Raw genomic sequence first — 22985 nt, 5'->3', positions numbered from 1 at the left:
ACCATCCAGCAGAAAAGTATAAAAACGAAGTATAAGAAGTAAAGCCATGCTGTTATGTTGAGCTGTAGGGGACTCAGGTCAACAATTTCTGACACTGCCAGTGAAGCGGAACACCCAATACTATTATGGACTACTGGACTCTTTTAGAATATTTTGCTGAATTCACACACCTATAATATTTCAATGACGGAACTAAACAAAAAAAGGGTATATAAAAAAAGGGTATATAGATGAATGACCATTTTGTATCTGTGTATTCAAAATGGTTAAGATAAATATATAGCTACATTCTCTTAATTCAAGGAATAGATGGATTTGTTCTAATAGTGTTTGTAAATAGGATATCATGTCTGCATCTTGTACAACAAATGACCACTAGGAAGGCAGTATGCAATGTGTTAATTATTGGAACTGTCCTACCAATTCGATTTGAAACTGTCTCATTGCTATTTATTTCTCAATAAAATTATGGGGGAAAAAAAACTTTAAATGTAGTGGCTTTAAAGAGCAGCCATTTAATTTCCCATGACCTGCAGGATAATGTGGGGCTCAGCTGGGTGGTTCTTCTATCCTGTATGGCATCAGCTCAAACTGTCCACTCGACTGTAGTCATCCGGTGCTGGCTGAGACAGTGTCCAAGGAAACTTTTTCCCGTATGTCTGGCAGTCAGTGCTCTTCCTCTTGACTTTTCTTGTACCCAGCTTGGGCTTCTTCACAGCATGGTGGTCTCAAGATTACTGGACTTCTTATATTGCCAACTGATTTCCAAGGAGGAGGATTCCAAAAGGGGCAAAAATAGAAATTTCAGGTCTGTCATGACCGAGGGTCTTAACGGCAAGCACAGGGCTTGCCTAGATTGAAGAAGTGGGTAATAAATGCCGCTGCTTGACAGAAAAAGTCTATAGCGTCGGAAACCATCCTGAGTCCCCGAGAGCATCCTCTTGGTAAACTTTCACACTCCTTCTGATAGTAATTTCTTCCTCTCCTGAGTTTTCTTTCCCTCTCCCTCCACCTCTTGTCCCATTTTCCCCCCAGCCTTCTATTCCTTAAGCTGCTTCCCAATTATTGCTTAAATCTTGGGCCCTTGGGATCTTTTTCTTTGACTTTTTTCCCTGCCACTGCAAAAAGCACAAGTGTGTTCACACCTATCCCTAACAATTGTAGGGCCCATAGATGTTATGTCTTTAAAGTTAGAAATCAGGCTAATAAACTTGAAAACAAATGTGTTCTGTCCTTTTACCTTGGCCAGTATGAGTAGTTTAGAAGCCAGGTTAAAACTATCGCTTTGCAGAGTTCTGCACCAGAATGTGAGGCCTACGGAAAGCTTATCTGACTTTGGCCCAAGGACTGACTGTTAGATCAGCCTTACCTTCTTGTCCCTATGCCTGCTGAACATCGCCTAGCTTCCGAGCATTTCCTCATTACAAGCAAGATCATTTGGAATTGTGTGCTGTCCTTCACCAAGCCCAAGCCCAGTGCCACTCTCTGCAATCTGAGCAGCCTGCTCGTTGGTCCTGGTATCCTGCAGTGAAACCAACCCCAGCCTCTTAGATTCACCTCTCTCCAGCCTATTCTGAAAGTCTGTATCACTTAAGAAATAGCTAGAACTGCTTGTTAGTTTTCTTTTGCTGCACAAATTACCCTAAAACAACATTATCTCACACAGTTTGTGAGATAAGTGAGGAGCCTAACAAAGGCTTCACCATGTGGTTCTGCCTGTTTCTCACATGTCAAGGTGCTGACCATTGCTACAGGAATCTCAGGACTTGACAGGAGCTACAATGCTAAGGCCATTCGCTAGGGTTGGCACATTTCACTTCTTAGCAGCCTTTTGGCCAGAGGTCTCAGTTCTTTTGTAAGCAGCAGGCCCCTTCCAGGGCTGCCTAAGTAGGCCCCCAACAAGGCAGCTGATTCCCCCAGAGTGATGAAAGAGAGGAAGAAAAAGAAGCAAGAGAGAGCCCAGAATGGAGGTCACAGTCTCTTCTAATCTAATTTTGTTCTTTCTTTCTTTCTTTCTTTCTTTCTTTCTTTCTTTCTTTCTTTCTTTCTTCTTTCTTTCTTCTTTCTCTTTCTTTCTTTCTTTCTTTCTTTCTTTCTTTTTGTACCAGTAGTCTAACTCAGGACCGCCTCCTTACCAGGAATGTACTGTGCCACTGAGCTATATCCCCAGCCCCTTCTAATCTAATTTTGGACGTGACATGCCTTCCTTCTGCTGCATGCTGCCCCTGGCCATGCAGACTAACCCTGGCATCATGGGAGACACTGCAAAAGGATGTGAGCGCCCGGATGTGTGGAACCTCCAGGGCCACCTTGGAGGCTATCTGTTGTATTGCCTAAAAATTGAATCTTTGTAATCCAAACAGACATATTCTTAGAATATGCCCATATACAGAGAACAGCCAGCAAAGCATGGAATCCCTTCTCCCAGCAGAAAGAAAACAAAATGACTCAGAAGTCACTGGGGAGAACTCCACCCACTAAGAGAAATACCAGAAAATGCATCAAAAGGAAACTGATGCCTTTCTCAGTGTAGCACAATTATAGGTAATTTGGTTGTTTGCTTTAATGTTTAGGGGTTATTTCTGTATTTTTTTAATTTTTTGAGGCCACTTTAAAATATTAATTAACTCTTGCCAAGCAAAAGTGGTACCTGGTAGGAGATGAGACCCCCCCGCCATAATCACCTCCCTTGGGGTTGCTTAGCTGGCAGGTGCAGAATCGGATTGACCCAACCCCAGAGATCTTAATGGGGGCTTTTTTATGGGAGGGGGTGCACAGAAACAGCCATTGAGGCATGGCATCCACCCTTCCAGTAGACAGCAGATAAAATGAGTTGGAAATCATGTGGGTATACCAGGTCAGGGGAGAGGACATCCGGGGTCTCCTGGACAGTTGGCTGTGCTACAGCCAAACATGTGAGTGTTTCCCCTTTAGGGTCGGAATGCTGTGGCCTAGGAGCTGGGCCCTCTTCCAACTCATCCAGCTCCCGGACCCAGATAGGATGAAGGCCCATCGGCTTCTCTCCATCCTTCTCCTGCTGGACATGGGCCCAACTCAACCGCAGTGGTTTTGTCTCTGGTTTCCTTAGGGGATAACCAAGGGGTTACTGACAGTTTTCAGAGCATTGTCAGTCACACAGCTTGATTCAGACCCCTTTCCACTTTCCTTTGCTTATTTCCTCTCATCTCCTGCTGCTGGGCCCCACCTCTGTCATGTGTTCCATGTGCATTTTGCCCCTGCAGAATGGGTGGCTGTGTTTTCTGTCCTGTGGACAGATGCTCATTGGCTTGCAATGGTTGGACTTACGTTTTTTGAACTTTAAAATGCTGTGAAAGTGATGCATGTTCAATAGAAACTGAGCTTCAGACTTTGAATGCTGGCCTTTTCCCACGCTAGCAGTGTGCCATGTGACACTCAGCACACACAGGGCAGCAGCCGTGAGCCATGGTCCCAGTCAACCAGGAGAGTCACCCCCCAGGGCTGCAGCTGTGCTGCTGAGCCTGGTGTTCTATAGGTTAAGTGTATTAAATACATTTCCACTTAGGACATCTCAACTGACAATGTAGTTGCAACTCAGTAGCAACTCCATCTTAGGTTGAGGAATATTGTATTGTGTTCCCATTTTGGTCACTCAGTACTGAGTGCTAAGTTGCCATATGTGTGACGTGTGATCGCAATATATGGTAAATGTTTAAATTTTTTAAAATTTATCATAGTAAAAGACACATTGCCCTCCATCCCCTTCAATATACTTCCCTTGCTTTGAACACACTTGTCCCATGATTCTTGCCATTTTCTGGAGTTTTTCTGGAAGCCCTTTTTCAGATCTTCACAAGGTGTGGTTCAAAATACAGTGAATGAGCCAGGTTGTGGCGGTAAAGCCCTGTAATCCCAGCACTCAGCAGGCTAAGGCAGGAGGGTTGCCTTGAGTTCAAGGACACAACCTGGGCTCCATAGTGAGTTCAAGGCCAGCCTGAACCACATAGGGAAACCCTGTCTCAAAAGACAAGAAAGGGGCTGAGATAAGAGCCTACCTGGCAAGCACCAGGTCATGAGTTCCATCTCCAGTACAAAAAAAAAAGACAGGAAGGAAGGGAGGGAGGGAGGGAGGGAGGGAGGAAGGGAGAGAGGGAGAGAAAGCTGCTGTCAAGTGCCGTACACAGAAAGACAGGCTCATAAAAACATTATAGTGTGTCTTCCTTCACCTTAGTCACCAGTTTGGCACTGTGCAACTTCAGGCATTTCCCTATAGTTACAGTCACCATGGAGGTGACAATTTTGAATCAATTCAGGATACCAAGACTGCCATGACAGCGCAACTAAAGATAGTCACAAAAGAGGACATGGAAAATGGCTTCAGAGAATGGCAAGAACAGCAGGGTGAATGTGCTCAAAATAAAAGGAAGAATTTTGAGGGAGGACTCATGGAAATGTGTCCTTACTGTAATAAATTTTTAAAATTTATTTTATATTAATTTTAATGAGAAAGAAATAGCAATGAGACTGTTTCAAAACAGTTTAGTAGGATAGTTAACAGTAATCAACACATTGCATATTGTTGTCTTCATAGTAGTTATTCAGAGGACAAGATGCAGACATGATATCTTGTCTAAACACTATTAGTACAAATTTTTCTTCTGATTGAACTAAGAGAAAGTAGCTGTATACCTATCCTATTTTGTATAACCGATATATTTTTTACTACAAAATGGTCCTTCATTTATATCCCCCTTTTTTGTTTTGTTTTGTCAGAGATGGGTGTTCCATTGCCATTTAAATATTGTAGGTGCGTGAATTCAGCAAAATAATCCAATATAGTCCAGTAGTCCATAATAGTAGTGGGTTATCAGCAGAACTGGCAGTGTCAGAAGTTGTTGAGTTGAGCGTTTTACAGCTCAGCATATTAATATGGCTTTACTTTTTATACCTTCTGATTATACTTTTCTGCTGGATGAAATTTTTAAAATTTAAACATTCCCTGCACGCTTTATCATGCCCCATACTTGGCTCCTACGGGCTACAAGTGCTTCTTGATGTGTCTCTGAGGCGGCCTCCCAGTACCCCTGGCAGTGGTGCCTGTACTCCCCCACTCTGCCTCCAGGAGTATGGGAGGGAGTGTTGGCTCCCCTCCTCTCTTCAGAACTGTGACAATTCCCTTGGCATTTACATCCCAGAGTAGAATCACTGGTTTCAAATCAGTTCCAACAGAGGACCTGGAGGAAGCCGGGGCAGAAAGAACCTGGAGGAGGAGGTGTGGGTGGAGCGCTGATCCTTTCTTAGGGGCCGGGCAAAGGCTTTGGTCTTTAGGCTAAGATCAGAGGGAAGCCAATGAATTGAGCTAAAGTGGGGGATCTAGATTTTTTTTTTTTTCTTTAAAGCAGCTGTGGGTTTTCAGAGCTGGAAGGACTTTTAAAGACTGGCTCTGAATTTACTGAATGGCTGGAAGCCTGCAGAAGCAAGAAGATGCTCAGCGTCTGCGTTTGGGGATGAGCCTCAGGCAGGCAGCTCCTGGAGGCGTGGAATCCGTCCACAGCACGGTCTCTGGGGAAGTCTTGGATCTGTCTTGCTCTTGTCACTGAGCTGTTCCAGACCTCTAAGGGGATTTAGCAGGACTCACCCAAGAAGCCCAAGCTAGGCCCCGCCTCGGGCTGCCACATGGCCTCCGGCCTCAGACCCTCCAGACACCCATAGCCAGCCTCTGTTAAACTTTCTACCCCAGCAGTGGTGTGGTCATGAGAGAAAGCTGAGCCAGGGGGCTAAAGGCAAACCAGTCCTGGCTTGGTCTGTTCCTCTGGGCCCGTTTCCTTGTGTGTGAAATGCAAGGGCGATGCCGAATTCTCCCAGGCTGTCCCATCCCCCGTGCATCTGTGCTTACATCCCAGGGGCCAAGGGTCTCCAGTGCCGTTTCCCAGGACCTCCAATGTTGGCTCCTTTTGTTCTCAGCACGGGCATCCGGGGTGTGGGGGATGCACCCTCGAGATTTCATTGACCCTTTTCACTTTCCTACCCTTCGGCTTGCACTCCAGGGAGACGCAGAGAACCGCAGAGAACCGAGCCTTTGTTTGCAGCGACAAAGCTGTTTGCAATTTCCGATAGAACCATTTTATTCTATCCCATCCAAAGCGTACTTGAGCTGCATTTTGTTTTGAAAGCTTGTTAGCATTCTGGATTTCATTAACTGGCGGAGACAAAGCTGCCCTGCTTTCCCCACCCCCAGTCCATGCCCACTCTATCCACTGACCCCAGTTTCCAGCCAGCAACCTCAAAGCACTTGCCCACGTCCAGGTGGCACCCCCATCTTCCCGGGGCTCACCTGGCAGATGAAAGGGTGTTGGATCCTCACTGCTGCCTCTCCTTCGCTGTTCCCTCCCTACTCCTCCTCATCTCTGATGGCTTTGGCTGCCTTTTATTGAGCAGTCACCTGTCGCAGGCACGTTTTTACCTCAAGGTATCTTCAAAGTCCTCTGAGATGAGCTTTAGAGCACTTCCTTTCCAGGGGAGGACTGAAGTTCAGACATATTATCATTTACCCAAGGCTATGTAGATAGCAAATAGCAAAACGAAGCCTCAAACCTCAGTCTGCAGGAACCTAAAAGCTTTCACTGCAAGAAGCTGGAAACAGACCTGCTTGTTGGGACAGGAAGAGCTGCAGCACAGGCTGATAAGGTCCTGCCCCAGAGTTAGTTCCAATGACTTGGAGACCTGCCTGCCTTGGGCTTGATGGGCACAGCCCCAATCTTGCCTGTAGATGTGTTCCCTTCCTGAGAGCCATTGCAGGCTCTCTGATGTCTGCAGACAGCAGTCAGCCCCACCCCACCTCCAACTAAGCCACAGGCACCCTCAGACCTCCAGGCCTCTTTCATCAGCCTGGTGTCAGCCTTACTTTGCTGTGCTTCCCTCTCCAGAAAAGCCCCACCCTGGGGTATAGGGCAAATAGAGCCTACAGCAAGGCCAGGCTGTCCCTCTCAGAGAGATACCATGGTGGTAGAAACAGCTGATTGGGCCTTTTCCTTCTGGACCCTTCTGGCACCTCAATTGATTCTGCATTCAGGCTGTACCCAAGCAAAGCTTCAAGCCTGATAGGATATTTGCCCTGCCTTCTGACATTTGTGGGTCTCCATGAAGAGTAAGAAGAACACCATCAGATATGGAGGCCCATTGACCTGGACCTAGAAATCCCATTTCCATCACTTCTTGGTTCTGTGATCCTGGGCAAGTCACTTCTTGCTTTTATGGTGCTACAAGATGCGTAATAAGATGTGAAAGTAATGTCACCCCTCAGCATGGAAGGGAGTATTGAATAGCACCAGGCCCATGGTATGTACCTGCCTGAGTGACCTTCCACAGGGGAAGCTGCTGGAAATTGTCCAAGCTTGTCACATTCCTGTCACACTGCCCTCTGTCCCCACAGGAAGATGGGATCAGTAACCCTTCAAATAAGGAGACAGTGTTCGAAGGTGCCCTTGTGGGCACAGTGACAGGCCATGGAGCCAGCATTGTCACCCGTGTTGGAGACATCTCAGAGATGGCGTGATGCGGCAGCAGAAGGCTGGACCTGGCTCAGGGAGCCAGTCTCACTTAGCCTGCTGGCCATAGGTGTGAGCCTTGGAGATAGGCTGCCTGCCTCTAGTCCTAGGTTCTGCCCATTGATTAGCAGACCTTGAGCAAGGACTTCCCTGTGTTTCGGTTTCCTCATCTGTAAAGGGCAGGGGTAGGTAAGGGCACATCTAATCTACCTTTCTTGATAATTGTTCAGACTGAAAATGTCCATGTGTGAAGCACTGGGAGCCGAACCTGGCACGTGGTTATTGCTCAGATCTGTCAGCTGATGGTGCTTGTGGGTGCCCAAGCTCTGCTACTGGCCAGCTGTCCACCTGGGACGAGCCGTGTTCCCTCTCTGCGCCTCAGTTTCTCCACCTGAGAAATTAGCAGGCTGACACAGGTGTCCGTCAGAACCTGTCAGGTTGTTGGTGATTCTGGAAGCCCGGAGAAGGACTGAGTGCGTGTTCTGGAGGGCAGGGCCTCTGAGACTGGCTGGGAGGTCACTCCCGGCCACACTGGAAAAGCTGAATGGGATAGAGCCTGCGTGCTCTGTAAACAGGAACAGGCTGAGCCAGCCTGCTGCTCCAGTTCCGGTGCCTCTGCCGGGGAGCGCAAAGCATGAGTCACTGACAGAGGCCACTGCTTGAGCTCCGGCCACGCCAGCCCTGGGGCAGAGTAGCAGTGGAGAGTGGCAGTGCTGGGATTTGGCAGCAGGGATCAAAGTGACATCTGAAGGCCCCTCACGCTGCAGGAGACATCCGAAGGCCATTTGCCCACCTGCTGACCTAGGATACCTGGAACTTGAGGTTCAGTGCTGTCCTTCTCTCCACGCCATGGGGCCTGTGAGGAAGGCCCCCAGCCGGGTCCCAGGCTCTTGTGCTGCCGGCATCCCACACCCACACAAGCACCTGGTTAGGGTTCTAGGTTCCCATGGAAACAGCCTCCTGCCACAAACTTTCACCATCGTCCCTGCCTTTGCTGCAGGTTGCCCTTTGTGGTATGGAGTAACAGCCATTTCTTGGTGTTGGCAGCCCGGGCTCCATTCTCAGTTCTGCACTTACTTGGGCAAGGCACTTAACCTCACTAAGCCTCGATTCCCTCACCCAGAAAATCTCTTCCACCCTGTACAAGAGGTGAGCCCAAGAGAAGCCTGATATGAAAGCGCCTGTCAGCCAGCTGCCTCTGAGTCAGGGCTTCACATGCGGCAAGGCAGCTACCTCACAGGAAACTTTTGAAGAGCCAGCCCTTGACACGCGCCGAGCAGCCGCCTCTCACTGACAAAACCAGGCTGCTGCTGCTGCTGCTGCTGCTGCTGTCTCTCTCAGGGGCTGACAGGGGAAGCAGATGCAACTGTGTGCGCAGAGGGCTTTGGGAACGCATGAAGCCAGCCCAGGAAGGTGGCATTATTGTTCCCAGACCAAGACTGAGAGTGAATGAGAGGGCAGGGCAAGCAGAAGAGGAGCAGGACAGAGGCCAGGAGGACACATGGGCCCAGGACCCCAGTGGTTGGAGCAAGTGGAACTGTTTTGTTCACCGCCCAATCACAGAGCCAAAAATGTGGGTGGCAGAGTAGACACATAGTAACTACTTCCTGAAGGCATGAAAATCAACCTCAGTCTTCCCCTTACTTAGCACACGTGTCTGCGGCCCAATGAATATAAGCTGGATCCATGCACAAACGAGCATAAAGGAATCAGAAGGAGGCATTCCTAGCCCAGTTCTGCACTGCTCCAGCCCCTGCCACTTTCTTGCCCCAGCCCCCGCCCCCAGCCCAGGCAGTTAGAGGTTCAGGAGGTCTGCGAATCCCCCAAATTGTATAAACCATGTTTGAAAACATACCTTCCGGGAAAAAAAAGATGTCCAGTGTCTACCCTTAACTAAGCCCTGCTCTGAAGGATATGCATCTGCCAGATAGGTGTAGTAAATAATACACTCCTGGAACCTCAGCACTCTAGGAGGCTGATGCAGGAGGATCACAAGTTCAAGCCAGCTTGAACAACTTACTCACTAGCAAGACCCAGTCTCCAGCACAGAAAAAAACAAATAGTCTATCAGGTGCCCAGATCAGACCCAGCACTTGGATCCACCAGGCCAGGTACGAAGTGACTTTTTTAAATAATTAAAAAGCCTCCTTCCTCTGCAGTTTCTTACCTCCGATTAGTGGGCAAGGTGGCTAATCCACCATCTTCCATATGCTCGGTGATATGGCCACACGTACTCAGAAGGACTCGCTTTCCCAGCAGCTGGCATGCTCGCTAGGTTCCACGGAGCCATCAGCCTCCCGTCTATCACATTGCATCCTGTGGCTTTAGACAGGACGGGTGAGAGGGCCTGAAACTCGGGAGCAGCAACCAGGCTTTGAAGAATCTGAACTCAGTATTTCCTTTAAATTTTTATTTTCATTAGTACCAGTTTGCAGTTCATACTGATTACATTTATTGTGGGGAGCTCGAACAAGTACAAAACACAGCGTGATTCTTTCTCCATCCACTTGCCCTCCCTCTCTCTCCCACCCTCCCTCTCAGGTCCAATTCCCATGGGCAAAAGAACTATCAGAACATGAATCTCTTTTTTTTTTTTAATTTTTATTTATTTGTGTGTGTGTGTGTGTGTGTGTGTGTGTGTGTGTGTGTGTGTGTGTGTGGCCAGCTCAGCCCACCAGGGGCGGGCTGGCTGGCATGTGGTGCTGGGGGATTGAACCGTGGTCCCTGTGCTTTGCTAAGCTTGTTCCAGGTAGGCGCTTTAGACCACTGAGCCATCTCACCAGCCCCCATGAATCTCTTTTTTAAATATATTTTCTCACCATAAATATGTGTGTTTATATATGTATTGGAGGACATGCAGGATATGTCAGTGGTCACCCCTAACCTTACCTCTCCCCAAAGGGTTCTTGTTAACATCTTGATATATGTTGCAACATTGATTAAGCACGTTCTCAGTACCACCATTCATGGTACTCTGCGCTGTATGCCTCAAGCCCAGCAGTAATCTCTTGTCTGCCACCAAATATTCTCCATGTTTTTATAGGCACGTGTATACTTCCTTAATTTTCAGGGCCAGGGAGATCATGCTGTTTTATAACTTTGCCTTTCACACTCCATACTTTTAAAATTCTTGCCATGTTATTAAATATTCATCAACAGAGCCTTTCGGGGTGGGGACCAGGAATTGACCTCGGGACCTCACACTTGCCAGGCAGGCGCTGCGCTGCTGAGCTGCATCCCCACCCCAGCACAGTCGGAACTGCATGATGTTTTATTGCAGGCAAGTTTTGTGCTCCCCAGATAGAGTGAGGTATGTGTACCCCTGCGGGCAAAGCCACAGGATAAATGTCACACATCATCTTCCTGAGGCGTAAATTTGATTCGAAGCTTGGGAGGGGAAAAACATTTTAATACCAAAATGAGGGCAGAGACGCTGTAGTGTAAGATACAGAATGAATTTTAAAACAAAGCTGCAAAATCCAAAATTGTTTGAGTTTGCTGTTTTGCCCTACAGGCCGGTGTTTCTTCCCTGGGTTCCTGGCAGAAGCATCTATACTCTGAATTCTAGCTCAAGCACCTCTTCTTAGAGATAAGAAAATGGAGACGCAGGGAAAAAAGGGATTGCACCCTTTGATCTCTTCTTGAATATATTTTTTCTTGGGGCTGGAGAAATAGTTCGGCAGTCTGAGCACCTGCCTGCCAAGCGCAAGGACCCAGATCCAATCTGCAGTACCATATGCTGGCCCTGAAGCCCAGCGTAGTGGCGCACGCCTGTAGGCTCAGCACTGGGGAGGCTGGGACTGGAGGATCTATGAGTCTGAAGTGCAGAGCAAGACCCTGTATGCAATAAATTTTTTTTAATCTAAAAATATCTTTTTCTTTCTTTGTGTGTTTATGTTTGTTAGAGGAAGTTTGGGATATGTAAATAAAGTCACCCCTAATCTCATCCTTCCCCCACACAGAGCTGTTAACTGTATGGTTTATGTAATGGCTGATAGCCCATTTATTGTGTACAACGTATTTTAAGTTCTTCCCATGTGCCGTGCATGTAGGTGTTGCAGGGCTGGGGCGCAGAAGCCAGCTGACTCTGGGTCTGCAATTCTCCTCATCCCCTTTGGGTATCATCACCTTCACTGTGTGGGTGGGGGCCTTGCCTTTGAGAAATCACCCCTGTCCTTATCAGTAGGAGGAACTCCTACCATGCGATCCACTCCTAATGGCATCTTTGAGCTGGCAGCCGTACCCTCCGTGGGTAGATGCCCCCCACTTCCCCCCGCCCGCCCTCAAGTTCCACCAGCACTTAGATGCATCACCCCATAGATGCAGTGTAAATGTGGATTTACTGGTTCGTCTCACCTGTGAGGTTAGGAAGGAATTCCGTGTTAGCGTTATGATCTGCTGCATACTGGGTTCTTACAGGGTGCCAGGGACCGTAGTAGGTGTTTTATCAGTAGAATTTAGAGCCTTCAGCCTGGAGTCCATCCACCTGCCTCAGACTGAACCTACCTTCGCCACCGGCCAGTGAGGTGACCTGGGGCAGATTTCTTAATGGCTCCACACCTCCTCTTCCTCTTCTGAAAAATGGAGATGATCACAGTACAAGCTTCACAGGGCTCCTGTGAAGAGCAACCACTGAACAAATGTAAAGCACTCCGAGCTGCTCGTTCTAGGTCATTTTTTTTTTTCAGTTCTGAGGATCCAACTCGGGATCTTACGCTTGCCAAGCAGGCACTTACACTGCTGAGCTATCTCCCCAGTCCTCTAGGTCTAGTCTTGCTTCTGATAGGAAGGAGTGGTGCAGGGTGCTGGTATGTGGTAGGGTAGAGCCTGCTTGTGGTGAAGTTGATTGAAATGAATAGGAGTTACCCGGACAGAGTATATGGGAGGCAGTGGAGGGGAGCAGAGTGGAGGAGGGATGTTCCAGGCAGGGCACATGGTGGGCTAACCTGTAGGATCCCCCTCCCAAGATATGGCTGGAACACAGTGGGTAGCAGCTTGGGAAGCAGAGCAAATGAGCCTCATGTAGGGCTGTCTGCAGCACCTGGGGTTTTTGCACACACTGTTGGTTAGGCCACAGGAGAGGCTCAGGAAAGGCGTGTTGAGTGTGAGAGTAAACGCATACACCAACACCTGTGTCAACCACCTGAGTTCTGTTCCCACTGCCCCATACACAGTGGTGTGTGAACAGCCTCGTCCCCGCTGTCCGGGTGTGCACATCCATCTTGTTGGTCCCTCACTTCCTGATGATCAACTAAAAGCTGAATTTGGGCAGGGACCTCCCACATCTGGGGCTCACCCAGGGAGACACCACAGGAATCCCTTGTTGCTGAATGCTCAAAACCAAGCCAGTAGCGTTCAGGTGTTAGTAGCTGAGCTCTGTTGAAATAATCTAGCAGAAATCTAGCGAAGGATGGGCACAGCAGAGTTTCCATACTTTGGGCACAGCAATGGGACTTGTGACAAGGACTTGTGGCAGTCCCTACGGCTTCTGCAAAAACATGTGGGCACTGTAAAGCACAGAAAACCAGGGACTAAATTGAACCCCCACTTTGCAGGTGGAGAGACTGAGGCTTAGAGAGGGAATGACTGCTGAGCTCACACTAGCCAAGGACAGCCAGAACTAGATCCCAGACATTGGGTATCAGTTCTACTGTACCAAGATTGTCCCCCGCATCAGCCTAGTTGTCCCCACTCTCTTGCAGTGTGAGGGTCGAGGTGGGGAGGGAGGGACACACGGCTGTGACCTGCTCAAGACTCTTCCACTCCCAATCAGGGCACAGACCCTGAGAGAAAAAAAAACCCAGAGAGGCGTGGGTGAGTTGTTCAGGGTCACGGCCTGGTTGTGCTGTCTCCCCCCACCCTTTTTTTTTATTAATTGATTTTGAGGTGGTTGTTTTTTGTTTCCTTAAGAAATGGAAAAGATTGAACTGCGTAAATACAATGATATTAACTCTGAAAAACCTCCTGCCATTTTAACTCTGTTACTGGAGAAATAAAAGAGAAATAATTTGTCCACCCACACTCAGCTCTTTCTGACGGAGGTAGGTGAATATTGCCTTGCTAATCGAGGGTGACTGCTGGAAGTGGAGCCACACTGACTGATCCCGGATTGAGAGGAAGCCACAGCAACCCCGACAGGAGCCGTCCACTGTGGGTCAGCAGAGCCCTGGGAAGAGCAGGCCCCGGGTCACCGGCCTGTGTCCCACCCTCCACAGGTCTTCCCCAGCCGGTAGTGATGGAGGCACGGGACGAGGCCCAAGGGCTCCCTGACACGCAGAGAGAGATGCCACCGCCCCCACCGCCCTCTCCGCCCTCAGAGCCTGCTCAGAAACCGCCACCTCAAGGCGCTGGGAGCCACTCCCTCACTGTCAGGAGCAGCCTGTGCCTGTTCGCTGCCTCACAGTTCCTGGTAAGGATGTCACAGGCACCGTAAGGGCCTGGAGAGAGGGTGGGTTGAGGGACAGCCTTCCACTTCCTCCCCAAGATGGCCGCCTGGGCAGGCAGGAGGATGAGGTGCCTTCTTGCAGTCCTCAGTGACTTCACGTGCTCAAGACTGGTGTAAGAGGAAAGCTGGAATTCTGAGCAATGGTCTCAGTAACACAGCCCCTCAGACCCTGTCTCCCCTAATCTGAGGACTGGGAACAGAGGGTCCCAACCCTTGATGCACTGATCCTGTGGACTTCCTGTCTAGGAGGCCATTCTGGGAGACTTCTTTTTGCATGTGTGTGCCTGGGACATCCTCCCTGGAAGGGTTTGGTTAGCGCTGCCCTTCGCTTTTCTCCAGGGAGAGTCCTAGGGCATCCTCTGGGTACAAGGCAGCTGGGCCCTTCCCTTAGCTGCCCAATCTGAACCCAAGAGACTCCCAGGTTGAGGCTGAAGGTGGATATACGGGGGCGGGGAGCCCCAACTCTGAACTCAGCCTGCTCCTCCTGACTGCCCCAGCTTGCCTGCGGGGTGCTCTGGTTCAGCGGCTATGGCCACGTCTGGTTGCAGAATGCCACAGACCTCCTCTGTGCCTCGCTCACACTCCTGACCCAGCTGGGACCCACGGTGAGTAAGTGCTGGGGAACCCCAGGGTCAGGACTACCTGGGGGCTTCCAGTCTCATCCACCCCAACCCCAGGATGGGCTTCTCCGAGCCCAGAGACTTCCAAGCCCCTGCCATTCTCCTGCCTGCTCCCCACTCCAGACATGGATGCAGCTTTTAGACTTGTATTTGTCACCTTTGAAGGGACTCAGCCCCACTACCACCCTGACTTGTTGTCTTGTGTTTCCCAGGCCTGGCTGCGCATCGGGACCTGGGGGGTCCCCAGTCTGCTGCTGGCCTCCCTGTCTGTGAGCCTGGTCCTCATTACCACCTTGGTAAGCCTCCTCCAGACCCAGCCTTGGTCGGTGCTGTCCTCCTCTCCTCCTTCTCCTCCCCCCCTACCCCGCCCTGAGGTCCCACTTCCTGCCTGTTCCTGTCTGCAAACTGAACAGCCTGGGTTCTGGGAAGGACAGGGACAAATGTCTCTCCTTGCCCAGCCTGGGGTGCAACACACCTGCTTTCTAAAAATTGCTTTGCAGTGATCTGGGTTGAGGAAAGGTCTTAGGGAGAGACCCCAGGCCCCACCACAGAAGCCTGAATCCACAAAAGGCTGGGTGCTGGGGGGTGGTTAGCAGAAGGGTGGGGGCTAAGCTCATAGCCAGGAAAGTGGCAGCATCTTGAACTTCAGGGACTTGGAGCAACAGAGTGCTCGATGTCATAGTACCCATGGTCCCCAAATCCCTGCTCCCAACCAGGTGTGGCACGTCCTGAAGGCCCCCCCAGAGGCACCCACCCCACTGCCCACAGAGGATAGGCGCCAGTCTGTGAGCCGCCAGCCCTCCTTTACCTACTCGGAGTGGATGGAGGACAAGGTGGAAGATGACTTCCTGGACCTGGACCCTGTGCCCGAGACGCCTGTGTTTGACTGCGTGATGGATATCAAGCCTGAGGCTGACCCTGCCTCGCTGACCGTCAAGTCCATGGGTCTGCAGGAGAGGTGGGAGGGGTGGAGGAGGGGGTGGGCTCCTTGGGCCCCTGGGCTCTCTCCGACTCTGGGTGCTCAGGACAGAGCTAGCCTCGTAGCTTAGCCAGGGTGGACATGTGCTTGTCTGGCAGTTAGCATAGACTGAGGTGGCCCAGAGTGGACACTAACAGACCCAGTTGCTACACATGCATGGCCAGGCACATGCAGGAGTTCTCTCTTGGGCTCGAGGAAGTGTGGGCAGGTCACCTTATCGTAAGACTTCTTGGGGCCGGTACTGTGCCTGTGCTTGCTGTGAATCAGCACAGGGATGGTATGTGGCACAGAACCTTACTTTTGTAGAGTGTCTCCCATGTACCACAGAGTATCTTTGGGGCACATAGATGGCCCTCTGCTCAGAGCCCAGTGGGCTAAGACCAGTCATACCAGGTTGAGTTAGCCACAGGCTGGTGTAGACAGGGCACTGGACAAGGAGTCAGGAAACCCAACTTCGTCTTCTGAGAGCCTGGACAGTGCCAGTCCTTTCATGGGGACTCAAGTTTGCCTGCCTGAGTAATGAGGGACCTTCCTAGTCTATGATTTTAGACACTGCACATACAGTTTGCCCAGTAGAGATGGCCTGCTTACCCTGGGGACCCCTCTTACCCTGGCAGCAGGATGGCCCCCTCTGCTAGATGAGATTTCCTTGGCCATTGGCAGCCTCACTCCAGGACTACCTGGTCAGTACTGTGTGCTTCTAGGTTGGCCCTGCACAGGCACCTCCCCTATGGGCTGCCTGGGGCCCTGGGGGAGAGAGGGGTACACAGAATGGGACTGTGATCTGGAGAGGCCAGAAGGGCTGTGTGGGGCTTGCTTCAACCTGGAACCCTAAATGTTCACTGTGGGAGGCCCCAGATTTGGGGCTGAGGCTGCACTCCTTTTGACAGGGTCCTGTCATGCTCCCCTCTTGCTCCCTGCCCCCAGCCCTGTCCACACCCCCAGTCCCTAGGTGAAGCCTTTGTCCCTGCCAGAGCCTCACTTCCTCTTCCCTGGGCCTTCCAGGCGGGGCTCCAATGTTTCCCTGACCCTGGACATGTGCACCCCGGGCTGCAATGAGGAGGGCTTCGGCTACCTGGTATCCCCACGTGAGGAGCTGGCCCACGAGTACCTGCTCAGTGCCTCCCGAGTCCTGCGAGCTGAGGAGCTGCATGAAAAGGCCCTGGACCCTTTCCTACTGCAGGCCGAGTTCTTTGTGAGTCCCTTTGAGCCAGCCACCCATACTGGGCAGACTTTTCTGCACATACGATACAGCCAAGCAGTGGGATTCGGTGGCCAGACTTAGCACCTGGAGTAGCCTGTGTCACCTTGTTATCAGTCTCCCACCCTCTTGTGTATGCTGCTTCCCTGCTGAGCCTCACTTTCCTCATCTGGGAAATGGATGAAATGACGGGGATGAGATAGACTGATGCTGTGTGACTGGTATGCAGTGGCGCTGCTGGGGCCAGGGCCAGGGTATGCTCTGCCTGTCACAGACAGCCTCTCTTTGTTCTCTCCCCCCCCACCCGCCTCTTCCCAGCATCACCAGGCATCGCTTCTCTTGTTGTCACCTCTCCAGCCCCTTTCCTCCTGCCACCCCTGGATCTAGCTTAGCCCCTGATGTCTTCCTGCAGCCTTTGCCTCAGCCTCTGGAGGGCCCAAGACATGGCAGCAAGGGCATAGGAGACAGTGTCCCCTTCATTGTCACAAAAGTATAGGTTTCGATTGAGGTCCATCAGTAGCTTTCTGATATCTGGTCCCAGAATAATGCAGACTTCCTGACACCTCAAAAGTCTTGCCCCACCAGGCACCCCATACTTCTTTCTCCACCAGAGGCCTCAGGAAGAGGAGGCAGAGGAGGAAGGAAGGGGCTGCAGCTCCAAAGCTCTCTTCCTCGGTCAGACTCACCATTATGCCCCTCAGACTCGCTGCTCTAGGGTCTCAGAACTTGGCACCATCTGCAGAAGAAATCTGCCTGCCCTGCCTCCTCCTTCAGCCTGCAGGATCCGCCCACTTCCTGCCAGGCCCCCATACCCCCCACACACCCCATTCCCTCCCTGAAGCTTCTGAAAACAGTCCACCCCACCCCCGGGGCCTTAGCTCCCACTGTGGGGTCGCACCACCATCGTGTCCCAAGGAAGCTCTGGTGTCCTGCATGCCCTTTCTGCCCAGGACATTAGTGTAGATTCTGCCAGAAAGGAAGGAGCCTGGCTGCACACCCACCACAGGCAGTTCCACACAAGTGTTTGCTTTTACTTTCCACAACAACCTTGGAAGGTCTTACTGGCCGCATTTCACAAGGTCCCTGTCGTACTGCAAGCTCAGAGGACAGTCTGAGACCATGTGCTTGGTGCTGAGCCTTGGGGACAGATTGAGAGAGGCAGGTGGCACTGGGGTCGCAGTGATGACCAGGCCGAGGTTTGTCTGGTTCTTCTTTCACCATTTCTATAGTGAGTGCCAGGCCAGCTCTCCATAAGCGGTAGTCAGCATTTACTACGCACTCAGCCATTATGCCCAGCACCATTCTGAATGCTTCATGGGTGCCGCCTCATTTAATAGTAAATGTTGGTCACCCCAGCTGGCTCTGGATGAGAAGTAGGGGGCAGGTTGTTCCTGGATTTGAGCATCTTCGAAAGACAGCCCATCCGTGCTCACACCCCCGGTCCTTGTTCTGCAGGAAATCCCCATGAACTTTGTGGATCCAAAAGAATACGACATCCCTGGACTGGTGCGGAAGAACCGATACAAAACCATCCTCCCCAGTGAGTTTGTGCCACCCGGGGCAGGGGCGGGGACCTGGGCTTTCATGAAGGAGGCAAGCTCTCAGCAGGTGTGGCCTTGAGCCCAGGCCCCCAGGGGTTGATGGGTCAGGAGGAAGCGGGGCAGGTACCCAGGGAGCAGGTCTTCCTGGCCAGGTGCTGTGCTAGGCTCTGTAGACAGAGCGAAGGGTGGCTCGTGAAACACGTTTCTGCATGCTTTCTCTCTTCAGAGTGGGTAGATTTTAAGGAGAAGGTAAGTGTCTTACCTGCAGTCACACAGCTAGGAAGCAGAAAGCTGAGTTTGTAGCCCAGGGCTCTGTGAACCCCCAGTTGGGCATTTTTGTCTGCCTGTGTTCAGTGTGATAAGACCATCAGCCCTCTAGCAAGCAGAGCCCCCTACAGGCCCGCAAGCTGCCTCTGTCCTGTAAGGAGCACCCCTCCCCAGTGTGTGCAAGCAAGGCTGTGTGACTGTCCCTGTGAGGCCTGAGAGGAGTTTCGCTCTACTGCAGGCATTTAGACCAGGTGACCTGATGCTCCCATTTTCAGGTAACTTTCTTCAAGTCCCTAACTGCCCCTCGCCCCACACCTCAGGGCCAGCTTAGGGAAGGAGGTGTGGCTTGAAGGAAGTGAATCCTCAAAAGCCTGCTCCTCTGGGTCTGTTAAGTAGAGTGGCTTTAAAAAAGCAGTTTTGCCAGCAGCATTTCCAACATGTAAGATGTCATGACTTATTTTTAACTTTTAAAATATCGACTTGTGGTTGCCATGGTTACACAGTCTCTAGGTAGTTCCGGTTAAACAAGCACCATTTAAGGCCAGGATGCAGTATTTGGAGCAACTCACCTCTTCCCTCCTCTTGCACTCTCCTTCCAGGCTCCACCTGGAAGGAGGGGCTCCAGTACCGCAGAACCTAGCTAGGGCTTTGCTGGCTTCTCCCAGCGACCCTTGATGGAGTCAGGCTATGGGCCATGCGGGCCACACTGCACTGCCAACTGCTGATTGCTGATTATTGAGGTCCATATGTCCAGCCTGTGTCCTCAGAGACCAGCCTTGGGGGCAGAGGGCAGGTCAGGCTCTGTTGCTCCCAGCCTAGTGAGTGGTCATTCTGGAGATGGTCCGTGTCAGAGTAGTCAGTCACCCAGGGGGCAGCACAGAGACGGAGACCCTCGAGAGCAATTCCTGTTCCTTTCCACCGTGTCCCACGCTTGGTATATGGCTGCGTTCTACCCTGTTTGAAGCAGTTCATGAATGAGTGAATCCCCCTTTCATCCTCAATTCCAAATGACTTTTGGGGGGTTTGGGCTTCTGGATTCCCCAGTTCCAGGGAATACTGTATGACACCAACATACAAGCACCCCAGAGTCTTGGCAGGCAGGGCAGCCCTGTGACCTTGGCGCTTCTCAGTGTAGTCACCTAGTCATCACCCGGCCTTCACAGTCTCCTCTCCATCCAGCCTACCATCACCACCAGCAGTGCAAAGCAGGAAGCCGGTCATGCTGTCCTCAAGACTGCCACTGTCACCCTTTCTAAGCATAGTTTAGAGACTCTGGCCTCTGGTTCTTCCTCAGCTCCCCCCACACACACACACTTTCTGTTCTAACCTTGGCCCTGTGCTTTGGAACCAGAATTCCCTTCTCCCCCTCCTGCAAGCCCTTCACCCCCAGCCAACTGCCTCCTTTTCTAGGAAGCCCACCTGGCCTAGCCAAGTGCACATCCCCTGTGTAGCCCAAGTGCGGTGTTCACTGGCCGCCCACTGCTGGCCTGCTTTCCTCACGCTGGGGCTTCTTTGGACTAAGCACCCACCAGGACTTGTGGATCTAGGAGTCTGTCCTCACATGCCACAGAAGCAGTTCTCAGGCAGGCCCTGTGGAAGAGAATCCTTAGCACTGTCTCCATGGTGCGTCACCACCAGCAGCCCTGGCATAAGGAAAGGCTGGCGAGGGCGGCTTACACCCACCACTTCCCACTGCCCCACCAATGGGTCCTTCTTGACACCCATTAATACGGTAAATGGTGGCACACGCCTGTAATCCCAGCACTCGGCAGGCTGAGGTAAGAGGATCACCATGAGTTTGAGGCCATGGTGAGCGCAAAGGCCCCTGGACTTCATAGCAAGACCGTGTTCCAAAAACAAAACCAGAAAGGTAAGTGAGGACATGGTGGGAGGAGCAGCTCCAGTTGCTAGAGAAGGTACAGGAGGATGAATGGCCGCGCCGGCATTCCCAGTACTCCACGGAGTCGCTTAGTGACCCTAGTCATTGGAAGCCAGGCTCTCTGGCTCGGATTGCAGGCTCGCACTGCCTTTGAGGACCCATATGGTGCACACCGGCCACGGCCTTACTCCAGTCCTCCCTACTAGAGTGGAGAACCTGAGGCCCAGAGAAGCAGTAAGCAAAAGCCGCACCCCCCAGAGGGCCCGTTCACCCTCCGGACTGGTTGTCAGTGCAGGGAGGGCTCCAGCTGGAGCAGAAGGCCTTCTTCGGGAAGGACGCAGTGTTTCCGGGTCTGCCGCTGTGGAAGGGGTGGGTGGAAAGGTTGGGGGCCACGTGAGCACATTTCACACGGCAGACTGCACTCATCTCAGTTGGCTCTCTCACCGGCCCGCTCCTCAAATCCACAGCGCTTTGTATTCGTAAAGAACTTTGCCGCTTGCGCAGCACCTGCGTGTCTGCCTGCTTGGGCATCCTCTCCACAGCTCTCGCAGAGAACCCTTTGCACCCGATTTTCCAGATCAGAAAACTAAGACTTAGCAAGGGCCTGTGCTTGCCAAGGTGACACGGAGGCAACGACCGGCTGCCGCCTGCTGTGTGGGGCCTGTCCTTAGGTCACTCCTCTCAGCTGGCTTTCTCCACTCCCGAACACAAGGTGCAGTGAGCACTGGGACACTTGGGACACAGGCAAAAGGCAAGCATTGGTGCCCCGGAGGTGAGACCCGGCCTCCCTGGGCTCCTCGTCTCTCCTCTCCATCCGAGTCCTACCAGGGACAGATCATCGGCGTCTTGCTTTTGGGCAGGGAAAGGAAGAAGCACTAAGGTCTTGGAGATGTAGGTGCTCTGGAAGTGGGGCCGGCATGCGAGGGCCCAGCCACCAGCCTCACCTGTCTTCCCTCTACCCCAGATCCCCACAGCAGAGTGTGTCTGACCTCACCAGATCCCGAGGACCCTCTGAGTAGCTACATCAACGCCAACTACATCCGGGTACGTACTTCACCCCCACGACTCCCACGTAACACCCCACCACCACCGCCAAGTCGAAGGGATCCGGCTTCCAGGCTTGTCGCAAAGCGGCTCTGGCATCTGTCAGCCCCGGGAAGAAGTGGTGTAGGGCCTGGGCCCCGGCAGCACAGCCTCCCACCCTGACCGTGTGGACTTGGCCGGTCGCAGGGCTACCGCGGGGAGGAGAAGGTGTACATCGCCACACAGGGCCCCATCGTCAGCACGGTGGCCGACTTCTGGCGCATGGTGTGGCAAGAGCACACGCCTATCATCGTCATGATCACCAACATCGAGGAGATGAATGAGGTAGGGCACCTGCATCGTTTCCAGCACCCCTGTGGACCTAGTAGCGGCTGCGCTCCCGTCACCATGAAACGTAAGGCCCAGTGAGGTGAAACCATCTGCTCCAACTACCTGGGCTCTGGTCTACACCCATAATGGCCTACGTCATTGAGCCCCCAGAAAAAAACTTTCAGATTAGTATTGTGTCCGTTTTGCAGATGGAGAAACTGAAGCCCGAAAAAGTAGCTTACGAGTCATGAAGCTAAGATTTGAACCCCACACTGGCAGCCAACTTGTTGCCCATGTATATGGCACCACTGGCTCAAGGGGAGGATGGAGGGAGTGTGGGAGGAGACAGGCCATCTCCAGCCTCATCTGGGCCCCTACAGAAGTGCACTGAGTACTGGCCGGAGGAGCAGGTGGTGTATGACGGCGTGGAGATCACCGTGCAGAAGGTCATCCACACTGAGGACTACCGGCTCCGGCTCATCTCCCTCAGGGTGAGGCCTGGGGCTGGGCTGGGCTGGGCTGGATTGGGCTGGGCTGGACTGGGTGTTGGGACAAGGGTCTCAGCTGGGGACCCCACAAAGCCCAGAAGGCCACTGAAGCTGAAACAGAGGTTTGTGTCAGTGGCGAAGGTGCCGGCTGCGTTTCCCACAGCACCATTGCTTTGAATGCTGTTGGGCTGTGGGCACACTGCCATTCAGTGTCATTCAGCCCTGCATAAAGTGTTCCCAAGACCAGGAACTACGGGGTAAAGGGACTTCACAGCCTCCCGCAATTTCCTGAGGGCTCCTTAGGACTTTAGATCCAGCCTAAAAGTGTCCCTGCTGAGGGCCCGCTGGGCTTCTACCTGCGGTGCCCCGTGTGTCCACCAGAGGGCAGGCACTCCTTGCTGCTTTGGGGTGGCCTAGGAAGGCTGTAGCTGCAAACGTGGCAGGAAAAAGGAAGAAGGCGCACGGTATGAGCAATTCAGAGCAGCCCAGAAGAGTGGGGGCAGGTGTCCTCCCACCCTGAAGTTATGCTGCTTCCAGGATAGCAAAGCAGAACAGACTGCTCCTTTGGCATCCAAGGGATTAGTGGGTTCTGTTTCTGAGAACTGACAAGTTTGAGAAAGGAAAGTCCATTGTAATAACTCTGAGCCAGGACCAGGACCTGATGCCTTACCTAGAAACAGGATGCA

The 22985-nt window shown here is 51.9% G+C and overlaps 1 protein-coding gene across 2 annotated transcripts in view; it reads left to right on the top strand.

Moving 5' to 3' along the window:
* The window catches only part of Ptpn5 (protein tyrosine phosphatase, non-receptor type 5), a 56278-nt gene that overhangs the window by 30326 nt on the left and 2967 nt on the right, over nucleotides 1-22985 (top strand). Inside the window, exons 3-11 of one of the 2 annotated variants that reach the window (XM_004634930.1) lie at nucleotides 13742-13935; nucleotides 14565-14576; nucleotides 14804-14887; nucleotides 15308-15549; nucleotides 16576-16765; nucleotides 18227-18311; nucleotides 21423-21502; nucleotides 21689-21826; nucleotides 22192-22302. In XM_004634930.1, coding sequence (XP_004634987.1) covers nucleotides 13742-13935; nucleotides 14565-14576; nucleotides 14804-14887; nucleotides 15308-15549; nucleotides 16576-16765; nucleotides 18227-18311; nucleotides 21423-21502; nucleotides 21689-21826; nucleotides 22192-22302 — 1136 coding nt within the window. Of the gene's footprint in view, nucleotides 1-13741; nucleotides 13936-14468; nucleotides 14577-14803; nucleotides 14888-15307; nucleotides 15550-16575; nucleotides 16766-18226; nucleotides 18312-21422; nucleotides 21503-21688; nucleotides 21827-22191; nucleotides 22303-22985 lie in introns of both variants that reach the window. The other variant, XM_004634929.3, reaches the window with a different exon arrangement.

The sequence above is a fragment of the Octodon degus genome, unplaced genomic scaffold (genome assembly GCF_000260255.1).
Source record: "Octodon degus isolate 3935 unplaced genomic scaffold, OctDeg1.0 scaffold00067, whole genome shotgun sequence".
In the NCBI taxonomy this organism is placed as follows: Eukaryota; Metazoa; Chordata; class Mammalia; order Rodentia; family Octodontidae; genus Octodon; species Octodon degus.
This window is presented reverse-complemented; position numbering and strand designations above follow the sequence as displayed.